Source organism: Thermobia domestica, chromosome 1, assembly GCF_964235325.1.
Source record: "Thermobia domestica chromosome 1, izTheDome1.hap1.1, whole genome shotgun sequence".
Lineage (NCBI taxonomy): Eukaryota > Metazoa > Arthropoda > Insecta > Zygentoma > Lepismatidae > Thermobia > Thermobia domestica.
Genome location: NC_137454.1, coordinates 69,966,002 through 69,981,448, shown reverse-complemented (window position 1 = coordinate 69,981,448; position 15,447 = coordinate 69,966,002). Strand labels below are relative to the sequence as shown.

The 15,447-nt window shown below is 35.4% G+C and overlaps 1 protein-coding gene across 1 annotated transcript in view; it reads left to right on the top strand.

Annotated features, from left to right (window-relative positions):
• The window catches only part of PNKP (Polynucleotide kinase 3'-phosphatase), a 55,500-nt gene extending 42,334 nt beyond the window's left edge, over positions 1–13,166 (top strand). The window contains exons 4-7 of the mRNA XM_081758393.1: positions 2,370–2,648; positions 5,647–5,934; positions 8,499–8,560; positions 12,944–13,166. Coding sequence (XP_081614519.1) covers positions 2,370–2,648; positions 5,647–5,934; positions 8,499–8,560; positions 12,944–13,067 — 753 coding nt within the window. The 3' untranslated portion in view covers positions 13,068–13,166. The remainder of the gene's footprint in view (positions 1–2,369; positions 2,649–5,646; positions 5,935–8,498; positions 8,561–12,943) is intronic.
• Positions 13,167–15,447: the final 2,281 nt, after the last annotated feature.

Sequence of the window (15,447 nt, the reverse complement as noted above, 5' to 3'; positions counted from 1 at the left end):
ACTTTCCTATATTTTGTCGTGTGTCCCTTTGATATTAATTTGTAATGTATTTTTGTATCCGTGCTTGCCATATTTTGTCATGTGCATATTCAAGACGTGTAATGTCGATAAAATTGCATTTCAAACGTGTCTATTATTATTATTTTGTCGTGTGCCCTTTTATAGTATCTCTTAATACATTAGTGGTTTAAAATCTTCTTTCGTATGTATGATCTTATTTCGTTGCACCATATATTTAGTTTTGTAGGTTAGGAAAATTTGAATATAACATATCCTCCGATGTTAATATCGTATCTTGATGAGTGCGAGTAATAGATCTGTGCCGATGTGGGAGAACTTTACTCTGGACATACCTCCGGAGTTCGACATTCGACATTACTATTTACAAAATACTATTTCGTGCTATGTTTGTTTATTTTCAGTTAGGTAGATATTTACTTTGAACGTGCCATAATTACAGTGCAGAATTAAATGTTCGTGCCTACATTGATATTTGCCTCGTTGGAAACCAATAACGTTGGAATGTTTTTCAACTTGCTATTCTCCAGTAGAGCGTATCCATCCCTCTATAAGTTTAATTAGTTGTAAACAGAGATAATAAGTTAAAAATAATAATAATTCTTTAAAGAGGCGTTTCAGTAATTGGACCCTGTCGAGCATATGTAGATTTTTTTTTTTTTCGTTCTCGATAGACATTTGTAAATATATCGCTTTCATTATTAGTAGTGCTTTCATATTAAATGTATTATGCGAATGATGCATAGGCTAACGTAAAGTAATACATGATGCTACTCGTATTTTTTTTTTTTTTTTTTATTATTTAATTGAAAAATGGAATTGTAGTAGCGATGATACTGCCTATGTCTGCATAACTTGCATATTGTTTGATGAATGACAGGGACATTACAAGCAATGAACGCCCAAGTAAAAGAATCTTCTGTAACTACATAAGTAGAGGGGATGGATCGCCAATTCTTTGATTGATAATGAGTTTTATATGTATTAATGAGATATGTTTGAGAATCATGTTGGAGACTAGATATGTTAAAACAATATAACAATATCATTTCATAAAATGTTGATAAAGTATCTTAGAGATACCACAATGGAGGCAAATGTTTTTAATTTTTTTTTCTCTTTCAATCTGTTATGATGTAAATTGTTAATAAATTGGCACGAATAAATAGTCATAAAAAAAATTTAGCTCTGTAATTTCAAATATAATTTATACAATTAGAATTTATGAAGTTTTTTTTTCTTCTTAAAAGTACTCATTAAGCTGAACAATGTTGACTCTTATTCTTGGTTGGCCACAAAACAAGAATCTGGAAACTTCTGATGATAAATAATAGCTTTATCGTTGTGTTGCTCTTTTCTTTTGCTAAAGCTAATGCAACCTAAAAATTAAATCTAATATAACCTTGAATTTTTTTTTATACCCTGAAAACGTATTTGTTATAATTGGCAATACCATCCAGGATCTTTGATTTATTTCCGAGATGTTCTTATTCCTGGAAACTCGTATTGTTATACCAGTATGTGTCGAAGAGCTACCGGATTTGGCCACCCATCAAAACCATTGTTGTAAAGTTCATTGTCTGCATAAACATTTTCCTCGTTACTTCCGCTGACATGTAGAAAGCTTGCTAACAATTGAAACTGCTCTGCGAGCAATGGAACCACCAGCGTAGACATGACAGGAAAGCCTCACTTGTATATTTTTATGTATGGCAAAAATAGTTCTTCACATCAAAAGCGGAAAAACAAATGCGTTTTAAGAACTTACGTATAAACTTCGGAGTTTGGAGGCTGAAGGTGGTGGCAAAATCTGCTTGCCCATACAATCAGTCTTATGTTTCCAATTCAGTCTGTGTGGTTTAGTCGAAGCTATATTATGCCATAGATTAAGTGTATAGTAGGTTTGAGTTCAATGCGTCATTCTGAACGCGTTTCTTCAGCTCTACAGTCTTCATTGTATTTTCATTGAACGTGAATGCAGTTTTTTCTTACATGCCTTTCATATTTGACTATTCACTGTCATGTATCAAATTCAACGCATAATCTGTAATAATCAGAAAAGTACACATTTCAGATTCTACATATAATGTGCAAAGCAAATGCTAGGACGTATTTCAGAGGGCTATATTATATTTCATTAGAAGCAAGAAGTTGAAACATATTATGAGAACAGAAAACTCGTAGAGTTATATGTGCGAGGAAACTTTCACGCAAGAAATCCAAAATTAGTTCGAAGAATACATTTGTGTTAACATTTCTCGGCGAACTTCGGCTTTATTACGTTATACTTTTGTTACTTTACCGAAGTTCAATGCCTATAGCAATATTACCGTTGACTTTTTGTTTTTCAGAAGAACGATGGAGTTAGTGTTAGTCTAGAAGAGAGTTTCTACTGTGGCGATGCAGCCGGAAGGGAAGAAAATTGGGCCCCGAAAAAGAAAAAGGATTTTTCTTGTTCAGATCGCCTTTTCGCTATTAATATTGGGTTGCGCTTTTACACGCCCGAAGAACATTTCTTAAACCAGAAGCCGGCCAAATACAAGCTTCCAGTATTTAATCCCGCTGAATTAGATCCTAATGTTCCTCTGTGTGATCCTCCAGATTCTGACATCACTGTTTCACATAAAGAGGTAAGTTTTAATTGTACATATGCTTTACTAATTTGACTTTTCAAGCAACTCTCGGTGAGAAAAGACCTGGTCTCTGTCTGGAAATTCTTAACATATTGAGAATAAGGTTTATTAGCAAGATAATCCAGTTTTAACTTCTAGATTACTGACTTCGTTGTTTCGGATATTAAATCTAATTTAGAAAATTTTTTAAACATTTAGGAGCGTATAATTGTTACGTAGATCTAATGAAGATTTTACACAAATCCAACGTCCACTAAAAGGAACTTGTTTATTTTTGTTTATTTTATTTATTTAGTTTTTAATACTCGGGATTGAACACAGATTGCGATAGGAATTTGGAACTGACTTTCACAGCACAATTAGGTATTAAAACCGAAAAGGAAAGAAAATACATCACTTCTAATACTCCTTACAAACAAAAAATAATACATAAAATAAAAGACAATGCCTACGTAATAATAATAAAAACGATCCCTATGCAGAAACAATCTATTGTTAAGCCACTACAATCATCGCAAGCGTGGCATTATTTTGAACAGATTTGGTTCATCTTTTTTCTCGAAAGGCACACTCCATAATTTACAATTATTATTATCCTTCCTACCAAGTAGTACTTGAGAACAGAAAACTCATTGTAGAATCCATTTCCTTAGGAAATCAATTTTAAGTTTATCCTCACTTCTGTCAAATCATTAGCGTTAAGTATTGATGCCTTGCGATAATGAAGGCGCAACAATGAAAAGAAGTTAAATCTGTCTTTTATTACAATGAAAATATAATCTTTGTAAATAAATAACAACAATTAAGTATACGGGGTCTGCGGTTATTCGGTGGTAGAGCGCTCACCTCTGGTGCTTATGGTCTCTGATTCAATCCCAGCTTTTGCCAAGTGAGCGTTGTGTTGATAGGGGCGGATTCAAGACCGACTTCTGGGGGGGGGACGGTGGGTTGTAATACTGTTACTTTTAAGGGCTCCAAACTTTGGAATGGGTTTTATTTATATATAAAACATAAGAAAGTTTTACTCTTCTGGGGGGGGGGGGGGGAAGGGGGCGATCGCCTTATGGATCCGCCCCTGTGTATTGGACATAAACCGTCTGTGGGTTTCCATTTTTTCTCGTTTCCTTTCGCTATCTTTATTCCATCTTTTCATTCGTTATCATCACTGTCTCTCATAGCTTCGGAGCATAATTATGGACGTTAAATTAAAACTATGTACGGTATATATATTATAAATCAGAAATGGCATACTTAATTATAGATAATTTAATATTTAAGCCTGTAGATTTAGTCTGTTGCCCCGTAGATCCGTAGAATGTGTTTCAAACCTGGGCAAAGTGATCAGCGTCTGGGGAGATCTTTTAACTCTACGTGTACCAACTATTTAATATCATAATGTGATCGCACGTAAAACAAAAGCGACTTTTCCTCTTTACTACATTTGTTACACTACAAGTGTATTTTAGATGTTTTCATAGACGATGTAAAGTACAATTGGTCGAAAGAACCTATTCTGTAAGTTGCCTTGAACAAAGAACATCCTACAGCTGCTGAAATTATTGGTAGTAAACGAACTACTACAAATAATGGATCACAGAAAGGTAAAAGATTTCTATTTTTATAATATATTTCCTGCGTTCCATACCAAGTTACTTTAAATATTAATTTTTAAAATAAATGAATATATTTTGATCTTTTGAGCAACAATGTCATATGTGTAGCAGACAGTAAAACTGGTAATGTTTATATCTCAACAAATGAAAGTATTATGGTAATTTAAAATGTCCCCTTATTCAGAATCATTGGTTGGGGGCGCGGTGGCTCAGTTGTAGAGCGTTCACCTCCTGTGTTTGGGGTCCCTGGTTCGATCCCAGCTCGCGCCGTGTGAACTTTGTGGTGGACAAACACCGTGCTCGTGAGTTTTCTCGGAGTTCTCCCGTTTCCTCCCACTTTATTAATTTCACTCATTTCTCATAATCACCGTCTCCTTTAGCCTAGCCTGGAGAACCGTGGGACATAAAACTTAAAGATTTCATTTTATTTCAGAATCATTGGATTGTTTCCTTATATTGAAATTGCATTTATATCGTGCGTTTCACGTAAGAATTAACTTTGAAAAGTGTTCGAGTGAGAATGAATTTGATATTTGTAAGATTGTCGGAATGAATCTAACATCGGAAATATGCTGGAGATATGTAGTGTTGGTTGGTAAGCCTGAGAGAAAAGCATTTGGGTGGGCCGAGATGTAGAGGAACAGATATAAATAGTATTTAGGGAAGATAAATACAGTGAAACATCTCTAGTTTGGATAAGTACTCATGTTTTGAAAACTATTCAAGTAGCTAGACATCCAAGATAGAAAGTATGGACATACATTATAGTATATGTATAAGGATTTTCTTCGGTTCTAGAAAAGTAGGAGAGGTGTCCAACACAGAGGGACGGCCAACTTCAGAAATTTACTTTATTAATGCCCTTGATTGTATTGAATTGCCATAGAATATGATTCACTATCAGAGCTTTGTTTCTGCGGCTTTGAACCTTTGACTTTCTTAAGCCATAATGCAAATAAAATTAATTGCATAATTGTATAACAATAGGAATTATATTCTTTGAAATAGACATGTTATAAAAGCAAATAGACTTAATAATTGATGTTTTCCTGTACCTAGTTTAGTTTGCCGTCTCATGTTTCTGCTTTGTAAACTAATAGAGACTGTGCTCAGACAAATCGAATTTGGAATCTCGCAGATCAAAGCAAATGTTCTGGCCCAATGTTCTAGTTAGTATTTATAAGCTTTTTCTATATTTTTGCACAGTCTAATCAGATTTTCGACTGATGAAAAGCCATTGGATTCAGCTCTAAAAATGGTAGAAGCAAAAGAAAAGACAGGTATGTAATTTCAGTGTGTTTTAACAAGGTGATTATTAATGTAGAAAAGTGCTGCAATGTAACTACCATGTAGTGTATAGTTTTCTGATTATCTCTTTTAAGGTGATTCTGATGGTGGGATTCCCAGGGTCTGGGAAGAGTTTTGTGGCGACGAATCATCTAGTGTCCAAAGGTTACGTTCATGTTAATCGCGATCAACTAAAGTCGTGGCAGAAATGTGTGTCTGTTATGGAAGATTCTTTGAAGAATGGAAAAAGTGTTGTGGTGGATAACACAAACCCAGACAGGGAAACGAGACAACGATATATTGCCGTTACCAAACGCTTCAACGTACCTTGCCGTTGTTTCTTAATGAAAGCAACTCTGGAGCATGCAAAGCATAATAACAAGGTAAGATTCGTCTATCGTATGAAAAGTGTAATTACATAAATCCATTATTCTAATTTTATTTAGTCGTCGTAGTTTTTTAATATCTATGCTATGACACTTAATATTGTTGTTGCAGTAAATTGAAACATCTAGCTTGAGTTGGCTCGCTTATTGGGACGCCACGACACTCACTATTTACACAAAAAATGATGACTAAATTCTGAGACATAAATGTTATGTTCCTTAAAGAGGCGCTAAAGGAGGGAACAGGGTCTTTCGTCTGTTCCATGAAGAAATCGTCCTGGTAGTCACACAAAATTTAAGTGTTTGATTATATACGCTATGTGATGTGTTTTTTTTCCTTCCTGCAATATACTACTATTTGACTAAGTCGATAAGTAAAACTCATGTTGAAGACAAAAGTACTTTGCATTTGAGAGAATTGCCGTTTCTTGAAATACTTCTTTAGTGCATTGTCGATATTACCTGAACTTTCTGGATACACTAGTATTTATTTTCTCATTTTATGTTTTTTATAGAGATCAAAATAATTTAATTTTCACCGATTTACTCCGGCGTTAATAAAGATAGTTTGTTTCGACTTCTGTAAAACACTGAATCAAATTTCTTTTTCAATGAGAAGTTAGTTTAGTTGTGGGTTCCTTTCAGCACCGATGTTATATAAAATGGGGACTTAAAATTTTAACATAAAACCTGAACCACATGACAACCCCCCATCGGAAATCGAACTGACGTCTTCCTTAGTAAAATGAGAAGAAAGGTTCTCTGTGATCTTTCTATATAATCTGTTTGTTGTTTTGAATAATTACTTTATGTTTAAAGTTCTCTAGCCTTTAGCATAAATATCAGAATTCCTGTATAATTTATTTGCAGGTCTGGATAATTACTTTATGCTTAAAATGGTCTCTATCCTTTAACGTAGATATCAGAATCCCTATAATGTAATATGTACACTTTGAATGAAATGAAACGAAATCTTTAAGTTTTACGTCCCAATGTACACTTTGATTCTGTTATATATTTACCCTGTCAGTCCGTGTGGGAGACAAAAAAATCTCAAGAACCAACAATTTTTTTTTTTTTTTTTTTTTTGGAGAATATAGTGTTTCAAAAGTTAGGAACCGAGTTCGTTTCTGGAGCTGATATTTAACCCGGAAGTGGTAGAAACTAACCACTTCCGGTTTTTACGTTGATCAATATAGAGCAAAAACGGTTATAGGTAGTGAAGCGGTTTTCTGCAAGCGATTAAGAATCCCAAAATCCATTGTAGATCCTGTTATTTAAGAACTTTCCCACAAGAGAAGAACGCCATTTCTTGGAAACGTGTTGAAGAAACAATTCCGAAATACAGAAAATTGTGCAATCTTGTACACTTCTTCAAGGATTTTTTTTTCTTTTTTTCTTTTCGTAACAATTACCTATTACACTGAATAGTAGAGAAGAGTGTACAATGGATGAGAATGTTGAGTAGTGAGCTGTCTGTAAATGAAGACACTGTTAAAAACCAGAAAAAAAAGTTCCGAACATTCTGACTGTACCACAACGTCGTCTCGAAATATGTCTTAATCTTCAAATATTGACACTGAGCTCGTGACCGTGTTTAACCTTTCCGTGAAACACTCAAATCTATTCTATCAAATTTACTCTTTTTCAGTGAAATTATTTAAGATTTACTTTCTGTACGGGTACATACAATGTTAGTACTATTTTTATTTAAACTCCGAGAATTTATCTATCCACCAGGAAGCTCAAATCCTGGATTTTGTCCCAACAGGAAGTCGTGTAGTTTGAATCCATGAAAAGTTGTAAGTTCATGTTTCAACTAGGCTTGTTGCTGCAAAGGAAGGCTGAACTTAAAACGAAGCGTAAATGTCAAGATCTTGTATCAAATTCGCAATCCTTCGTTCCAAAGTTGGAATTTTTCTACTGAGTCCCTGGTTTCGAGGAGTTCGAACATTTGGTAATCGAATTTGTGGCTATCAGTACAAGCGTTATCAGTAGAGAGAACAAGTAGCATTCTGTGCCTGACCTTTGCTTTCACATTGTGTACAGCAGAAAATTGCATTATGTTAAAGCTAATAGCCCAAAATATGTCCTAGATACTTGCTGTTCTCTTCCTCTTGAGACATTCGCAGAAGCAAAGAAGAAAACAAGTGAAAGAAGATGATCTCTACGGCGTTCTATTCATTGAAAACAGATTTGAAGAAGAGAGAGAGAGAGAGAGAGAAATTTCTTTATTTTTGTGCTAGGACATCAGTTTGTGATGACCAAATTGAAGCAGACAATCTTCAATAACTTCTCTGTCCATTCTGTAAAGTATATTCCATTACATACTTACCAGAAATAATAACTTTTATTAAAATTGAGATTATCACATAGTTTGTGTTGCTGCAATTTATTCGTATAGAAGATTGAAAGTTGCTTAGTACAGTATTTCGGTAGATATTCAAATATGAATAACTATATGGTGTTGAGAAACCTATGATAAAAAGTATAAGACCCCCTTAATGTGGTGATATTTTCAACATCTGGTTGTACAATGTTCTTCTGATTTTTTATTTCAGTTTCGAGAATTTACTGACACTTCACATGAACAGATTGGAGATATGGTTCTCAATTCGTATAAGTAAGTATTTTGGAGAACTGTAGGTTAACATTGAATTTAAATTTCGTAAACAGTATGTTAAAGCTAATTGTAGAGGCTTAATAATTGACAGTAGCGGATTTATTATTTTAAAAATAGAAAGATGAGATAATCTGTCATAATATTGAAGGAATACATTTTAAATATGTAAACGACTCATCAACGTTCAAGTGTTTTATTATTATTATTATTATTATTATTATTATTATTATTATTATTATTATTATTATTATTATTATTATTTTATTTCTTATAATCTGTTGCCTTCTTCAGGGACTACTCTTCCTCTTCGCAAAGCCTGTTTGGTATTTGCCCAGTAGTATGATATGTTACAGTACTCGAAGAGCACACGGTTTACGAGGGGGTGTTCATTAAAGATTTCTCCTGATACTTACCGTTGACTGAAATTAACGAAATTTGGTACATAAATTAAACCTTCTCTACATAGGAACCTCCAAAAGCCACACTTTTCCCATTGCTTTAGCACCTGTGTAGACCTTATTGGTTGAAGTCCGCATATTGCTCCACAAGTCATGACGTGATTTTCTTAGAAATCAACGTTTCATCGTTTTGGAAATGCTTTCCAGTTAAAACTGTCTTCATGGTTAGAAAGAGGTGGAAGTCAGAAAAATTACGAAGGGTTAGGAGAGATTTCATACCATACGATCGTGCTTTTATCTGGGCAAAATGCGAGTTGTCAGCGAGAGTGTTTTCTCGAAGAATACGGACATCTGTGATCGGCATTCCACGTCTGTTGGTTTTGATGGAATCCCGTAATTTCTGCAGCAATGAAACATAGTATGTCCCTGTAATTTGGTATCCTTCGCCAGGAAACAAATTATCACTAATTCGTGCTGGTTCCCAAAGACTGTCAGCATGACCTTGCTCGCTGAGAGTTCGACACAGGCCTTCTTTGGAGTTAGTAAGCATGTTTCCTTTGCTTTGACTGGACCTTAGTAATGGACTCATGTTTCATCCTGAGCTATTAATTTGTATATTAAAAAAAAAAAAAAAAAAAAAAAAAAAAAAAAAAAAATGGTTTTCTGGTACAGGGTCGAAAGTTCCTGGAACAAGAGACTCTTTCATGTTTTTGAAAAGGTGTCAGTAACCGAGGACTCATCAGGGATACACCTTATGCATATGCAGATCCACATGGATTATTGTTTTCACGGACCCCACACTTAATTTTGATATCTTCAGCTAGTTGGCGAATGTTTATGCTGCGACCCTCCAAGATGCTGGCTTCCACTTGCCCAAGGTGTTTTCATCAGTGGCAGATTAAGGTCATTCTGGAATGAGGACCGTTTCTACGGAAGTCCGACCACATTTGAACTGACGATGCCGGTGCTTCGCAACATCATATAATAGGTTTTCTCTCCATATGTTTCTTTTATCTTCTCAAATATTTCCTTTGATGTGTTACCTCCCAAGCATAGAAACTTAATCACCGCACTGTATTCAATTGGATCCGTCTTTGCACTTTCTTTCATTTTAGTGCTTGTAACACAGAATAAGTTAGGAGTTAAAAGACAAAATTTTCCTCATAACCTATAGATATATATATGTATCAATACACATGTAAAAGTTGTGTTCTTCTACACTAACTGCCACTAGGTCAGAGAAAATCTTTAATGAGTTTTCCTCATAAATATGTAAACAGCTCATTGACATATAAGTTTCTCTTCCTAGGAATACGAGTAGTAATCGGGTCCAACAGGAAATGGTTCTACAAATATGAAAAGAAAAGGATGGGTACTGAAGAAGGCGACAGATCGTAAACAATGAAATTTATAAGCAATAAAATATAAAAAGAGAATACTTGAATATCGTTAAGATGTGTAAGCATATAAAATACACGTGTAGTATAGTTTGATTAATAGTCACTTCTATTTTTTGGATTAATGTGATTAATATGTATGATTGTACGTCGGGTGAAAACACCCTCCGAAATGTAACCAATGGACGGGCCGAGGTCATACGACGCCATAAACTTCACTTGGAAACAGGCTAGGGTATTTAGTAAGTCTGGAGATGTGTGTTATTGAACAGGATATGGGGGAAATACAATGGCGAGTTATGTTCCTTTACATGTTAAAAATGGGATATTCTGCACAGTCAGCCACGAAAAATTTCAATAGTAAGCCTGAACTGGTAAATGAGCGCACCATACGCAATTGGTTTATAAAATGTGTGGGTGCATTGAAAGCTGAGCCTACTACCTACCTACTGCATGTCCCGATGAGTTCCTTATGATCACCGTGGAAACGGATCTTCGGAAAATGATTGTACAATTCCAGATGAGTTAGGGTATACTCTTTATCACTGTTGTTTTACGGTTCCATTTAGTGTGTAAGGTTAAAACGTTGGACTCCTGGTATCACTGAGTTGACGTCGACCAACAGGAATCGCCATCTGGAAATGTACATTTTTTAGATTCTCTGAATCGGAACATCTCTATTGTTGAAAAATGGATTTTCCACAGTCATAAACGACCAGGAAAGTGGTAGGTAGGATTGTGATCATCCGTCCAGAACGATTCCCAAAATTTTTGGAAAGTATTGTTACGGGTATGGTTATCTATGGTTAAGGTAATCCATTATCATGTCTTTCTCCGTCGAGGTGAGAACATCACTGTTGATAATTACAATAATTTTTAGTTGCGTATCTGCTAAACTTCTTTCAATTATTTCACTACATAACAAGGAAATGCTGCAAACTTTTGAAAGCATTATAAACTATTTTTCAATTGTATTGCATTGAGAACAATAAAATTATAACTACAATATATTCAACAATGATCAATAGACAAGTGTTTTCATATTGCCTGAAGATAAATGCCTAAATGTTGCCTAAGGACTGCACACACCCAGCAAATTCCCTTCATGTCTCTTACTATCACCTCTTTCATTATCTTGATTACTTCTTGGCGGGAAAGAACTCCTCTAATGACCGCCCAGTGTAATGTGCAGTTGAAGACTTCGTCATGTCGCAGATTCTAGATTTCTTTCATCATGGAAACCGTTGCCTGAGCGATGGCAAAAGTATGTGATTGCATCCGGGGACTATTTTGACGAACCTTGTGTTGCAATTCATGTCCTTCAAAAGTGACACGCGTCCTCTGGACTTTTCAGTTGTACCAATCAAATGGAAAAATATCATATCTATATCTATATATATATACGAGGGCTAGTCAAGAAAGACTTGGACTGATTTTTTTTTCTAGGCAATTTATTATTACTCAGCAACAGGCACATGATCCTTTTCAAAGTAGTCCCCGCCCATTTGAATGCACTTTTTCATTCGAGTCTTCCAGTCCTCAAACACGTGTCGCAGGCCATTCTTTGAGAGGTCCTTCAAAACCGCCTCCGATGCCTTCAGAACCTCGGAATTGTCGGAGAAGCGGCGTCCACGCAGTCTGGATTTTAGGGCAGGAAATAGAAAAAAGTCGCACGGTGCGGTAGGCGTCTCCACCATCCTCAAACCTTTGCAACAGCTCCCTGCAAGTCTCCACTCGAATGGCCTTCTGCTCTGGTGTCAGGAGTCGCGGAATCCATCGCGCACACACTCGGCTCATGTGGAGGTGGTCATGCAAAATTTTGAAGGCACTGCCATGAGATATGCGTAGTGCGGCTGCCAGATCGTCGATACTGATGCGGCGATCTTCTCTATCAATGACTGCTGCCGTGTTAATGTTCACCTCAGTAACAGCTGACGCTGATACACCTGGTCCACCAGCTTTCGTGATTGTCATTCGGCCCTCTTTGAACTCTTTGAACCACCAGAACACGGTACTTCGTGGCAGAGCGTCATCTTTGTAGGCTGCTCTCAACATTCCTAGAGTTTCTGTTGTACTTTTCCCCAGGCGATAGCAGAACCGTATAGCTGCAAATTGTTCATCTCGTAATGACTCCATTTCTTCTACAGGCGACTTCTAGAGGCGGCGCAGAACATCACCTGCAATAAAACGTCGTGGTTACCAAACATGCAATGATTCCTTAACAACATTTTATATATATGCACAGCAAGACCCACCCTACTTGTATACCAAATTATGAAGCTCCAGCGTTAACAGAACTGCCGGGAAAAAAATCAGTCCAAGTCTTTCTTGACTTGCCCTCGTATATTTGTAATGTGTGGCGTTTTCTTGTCATGTAGTGAAGTAATTGAAAGAAATTTAGGAACTGTGCAACCAGATTTTTTTTTTTTTTTTTTTTTTTTTTTTAAGAAGCTAAGTAGAAGAGTTTTCACGTTGCTTGTTGATTGTAATGCATACATAGCAAATGCTTATATTACAATGATAGTATTGTATACCCATAACATTATATTTTCTTTTCTTTCAATGAATGTTTTCTGTACTTTTTTTAGGTCCAAATATGAAGAACCGTCTGTAGACGAAGGATTTAGTTCAATAGTAAAGATCAATTTTGTGCCGAAGTTTGAAAATCCAGAATTGGAGAAACTTTACAGAATGTATTTACTCGAAAAATAAAATAATGAAAGTAAAAGTACTATTCTTTTTTAAGTATCCTGTAATGATGTATCTAGGTACTGGAAATGTATCAAAATAAATGAAGATAATTTAAATTTCTTTATGAGTACATAATGACCATCCCTTGATAAAAGAAAATAGTAAATAAATAAAATAAAAATGCTGATAAGTGTGCGCATTGCATTATTTTCAAGATAGAGTTCTTTGGAGAGTTTTCTTTCTTCTTATGGCTGTTTAACATTGAATATTTCAGCTTTTGTAATAAGTTATTCGAAAGTTAGAAATAATCACGTTTTAGACTTACAAACTATGCCATGTATAAGTATCGGAAGTCTTATAGAACGTTTGTCTGTCTTTCTGTTGACAGGTCAGAGCAAAACGGTAAGAGAGAGAAAGTTTTTTTTTTTTTTTTTTTGAATCGATTCAGCGTTCTAAGAATATTATCCATATCTCCCTCTTACCCTCTCTTCCTCTTCCTCTTAAGTGGTAGAAATAAACCATTTCCGGTTTTAACGTTGATCCCCATTGAAAACAATGAAACATAGCAGGAAGCAGTTGTTTACGGTCGATTCAGCGTCCCAAGAATACTTGTAGATATTGCATTCACCCGTATCTCTATTGTATACTAAAACCGGAAGCTGTAGAAATCCACTATCATTTCCGGTTTTAATATTAAGCACCATAGAACAAAAACGGTAAGAGATAACGAGAAATGGCTTTCTGACGTAGATTGAGCGTCCCAAGGTTAAGCTTCATCTTTATTTTTCTGTTAAACCAAGAAGTGTTAGAAATTACGATTTCCGGTTTCAGCAGCAATTGCTATAGTGATAAAACGATAATAGCGAGAAACATTTTTTTAAATATATGGAGTGACTATTACATAGATAGGTTTCATGTCTTAACTTCATTCCTCTATTGAAACCGGAAGTAATAGAAATCTACTTTCACTTCCGCTTTCAGTCTTGATCTCCATAGACTAAATATGATAAGAGATAACATCAAATGGCTTTGTAATATTGATTCAGCGTCCCAAGAATAAATTTAATCTGCCTTTCTGTTCTTTTGCTGAAAGCGGAAGTAGTCAGTAAGACTTCCGGTTTTAATATTGATTCCTATATAGCATAGGCGTGCCCACCAAAATTTTTCTGGAGGGGACAGTACTCTTCACTCAACATTGTGGGCCAAATTTAAAGAAAGGCTGATATCATTGCACTTCTCCCCCCCCCCCCCTTCCCAATTTTCAAAATGTCACATAACATGAATTAAAGTGCTGCAATTTAGGATAAATAAATCCTATCAATGGTGATAAGAGAATCTATTCTAACGACACGAAAAATCCTATTCATGGTACTATTGACAATATTTATTAAAATTAATGGGGTTTCCAGGGCAATGATTGATTTGTAGGTTTCATGACAATACAATGAACTTATCCTCAATGAACTGAATACTTATGATCAGTGACTAAGCATATTATTCAAGTTTATGTTTTCATTTAAGATTTGTATTGTTTCCCATTTGGACACTGAAATTGGGTGTTTAAGTGTCCTGTTAAGAAGCTTCAACCTCTGATAATAAGGTCTATCTAGCCATATGAGCCCAAGAAACGTAGATCCTTTTTCAAAAAGCCTCAAAAGCCCAGCTGCTGATCCTCAAAATGTGTTGACAATTCCGTTAGTCTTTATCTTTTCCAACGTAAAGAGAATTTCTTCGTAATGTTAAACAACTCCCATTATTAGACTGAGTCTACAAATTCGCCTAGTGGGACACAAGGGTTTAATGTTTACAATGTTTGAGACGAGACCACCAGCATTAGCCTCGATCAGAGCAGAAAATCTTGACCTTACTGAAAGGGACTGCGAAAACAGTACTCCTAGTTCATGCACCCAGTACAAAGAGTTTCTCACTACTTCTGACGCACTACAGGCACCCTTAATCAAAAGATTAGTACTGTGAGCTCCACAATGTACGTACAAGGCAAGGAGTTACTGTTTACATATAATAGATGGAACACTAATGTTTGCACCACTCGTATTTCCAGAGCCATCATAAACTTGTCCTCTGAGTTGAGCAATGGGAAGCTGGAGTCTCACCATCTCATCCAGAATAACTGAAGCTATAAACTTACCAGTAGTTTATATATATATATATATATATATATATATATATATATATATATATATATATATATATATATATATATATATAATATAATATACTGTAGAACACAAGAAAACTTTCATGAGGACAGAGATCGTCATCAACTCACCTGGCACAAATACTTAATTGTTCTTCACCATTCACATCACGGGAATCATCATACACGATAGAGAACAGAGAATGGTTTTGAGATTTGATTTTGTTACATATATGAAAAGAA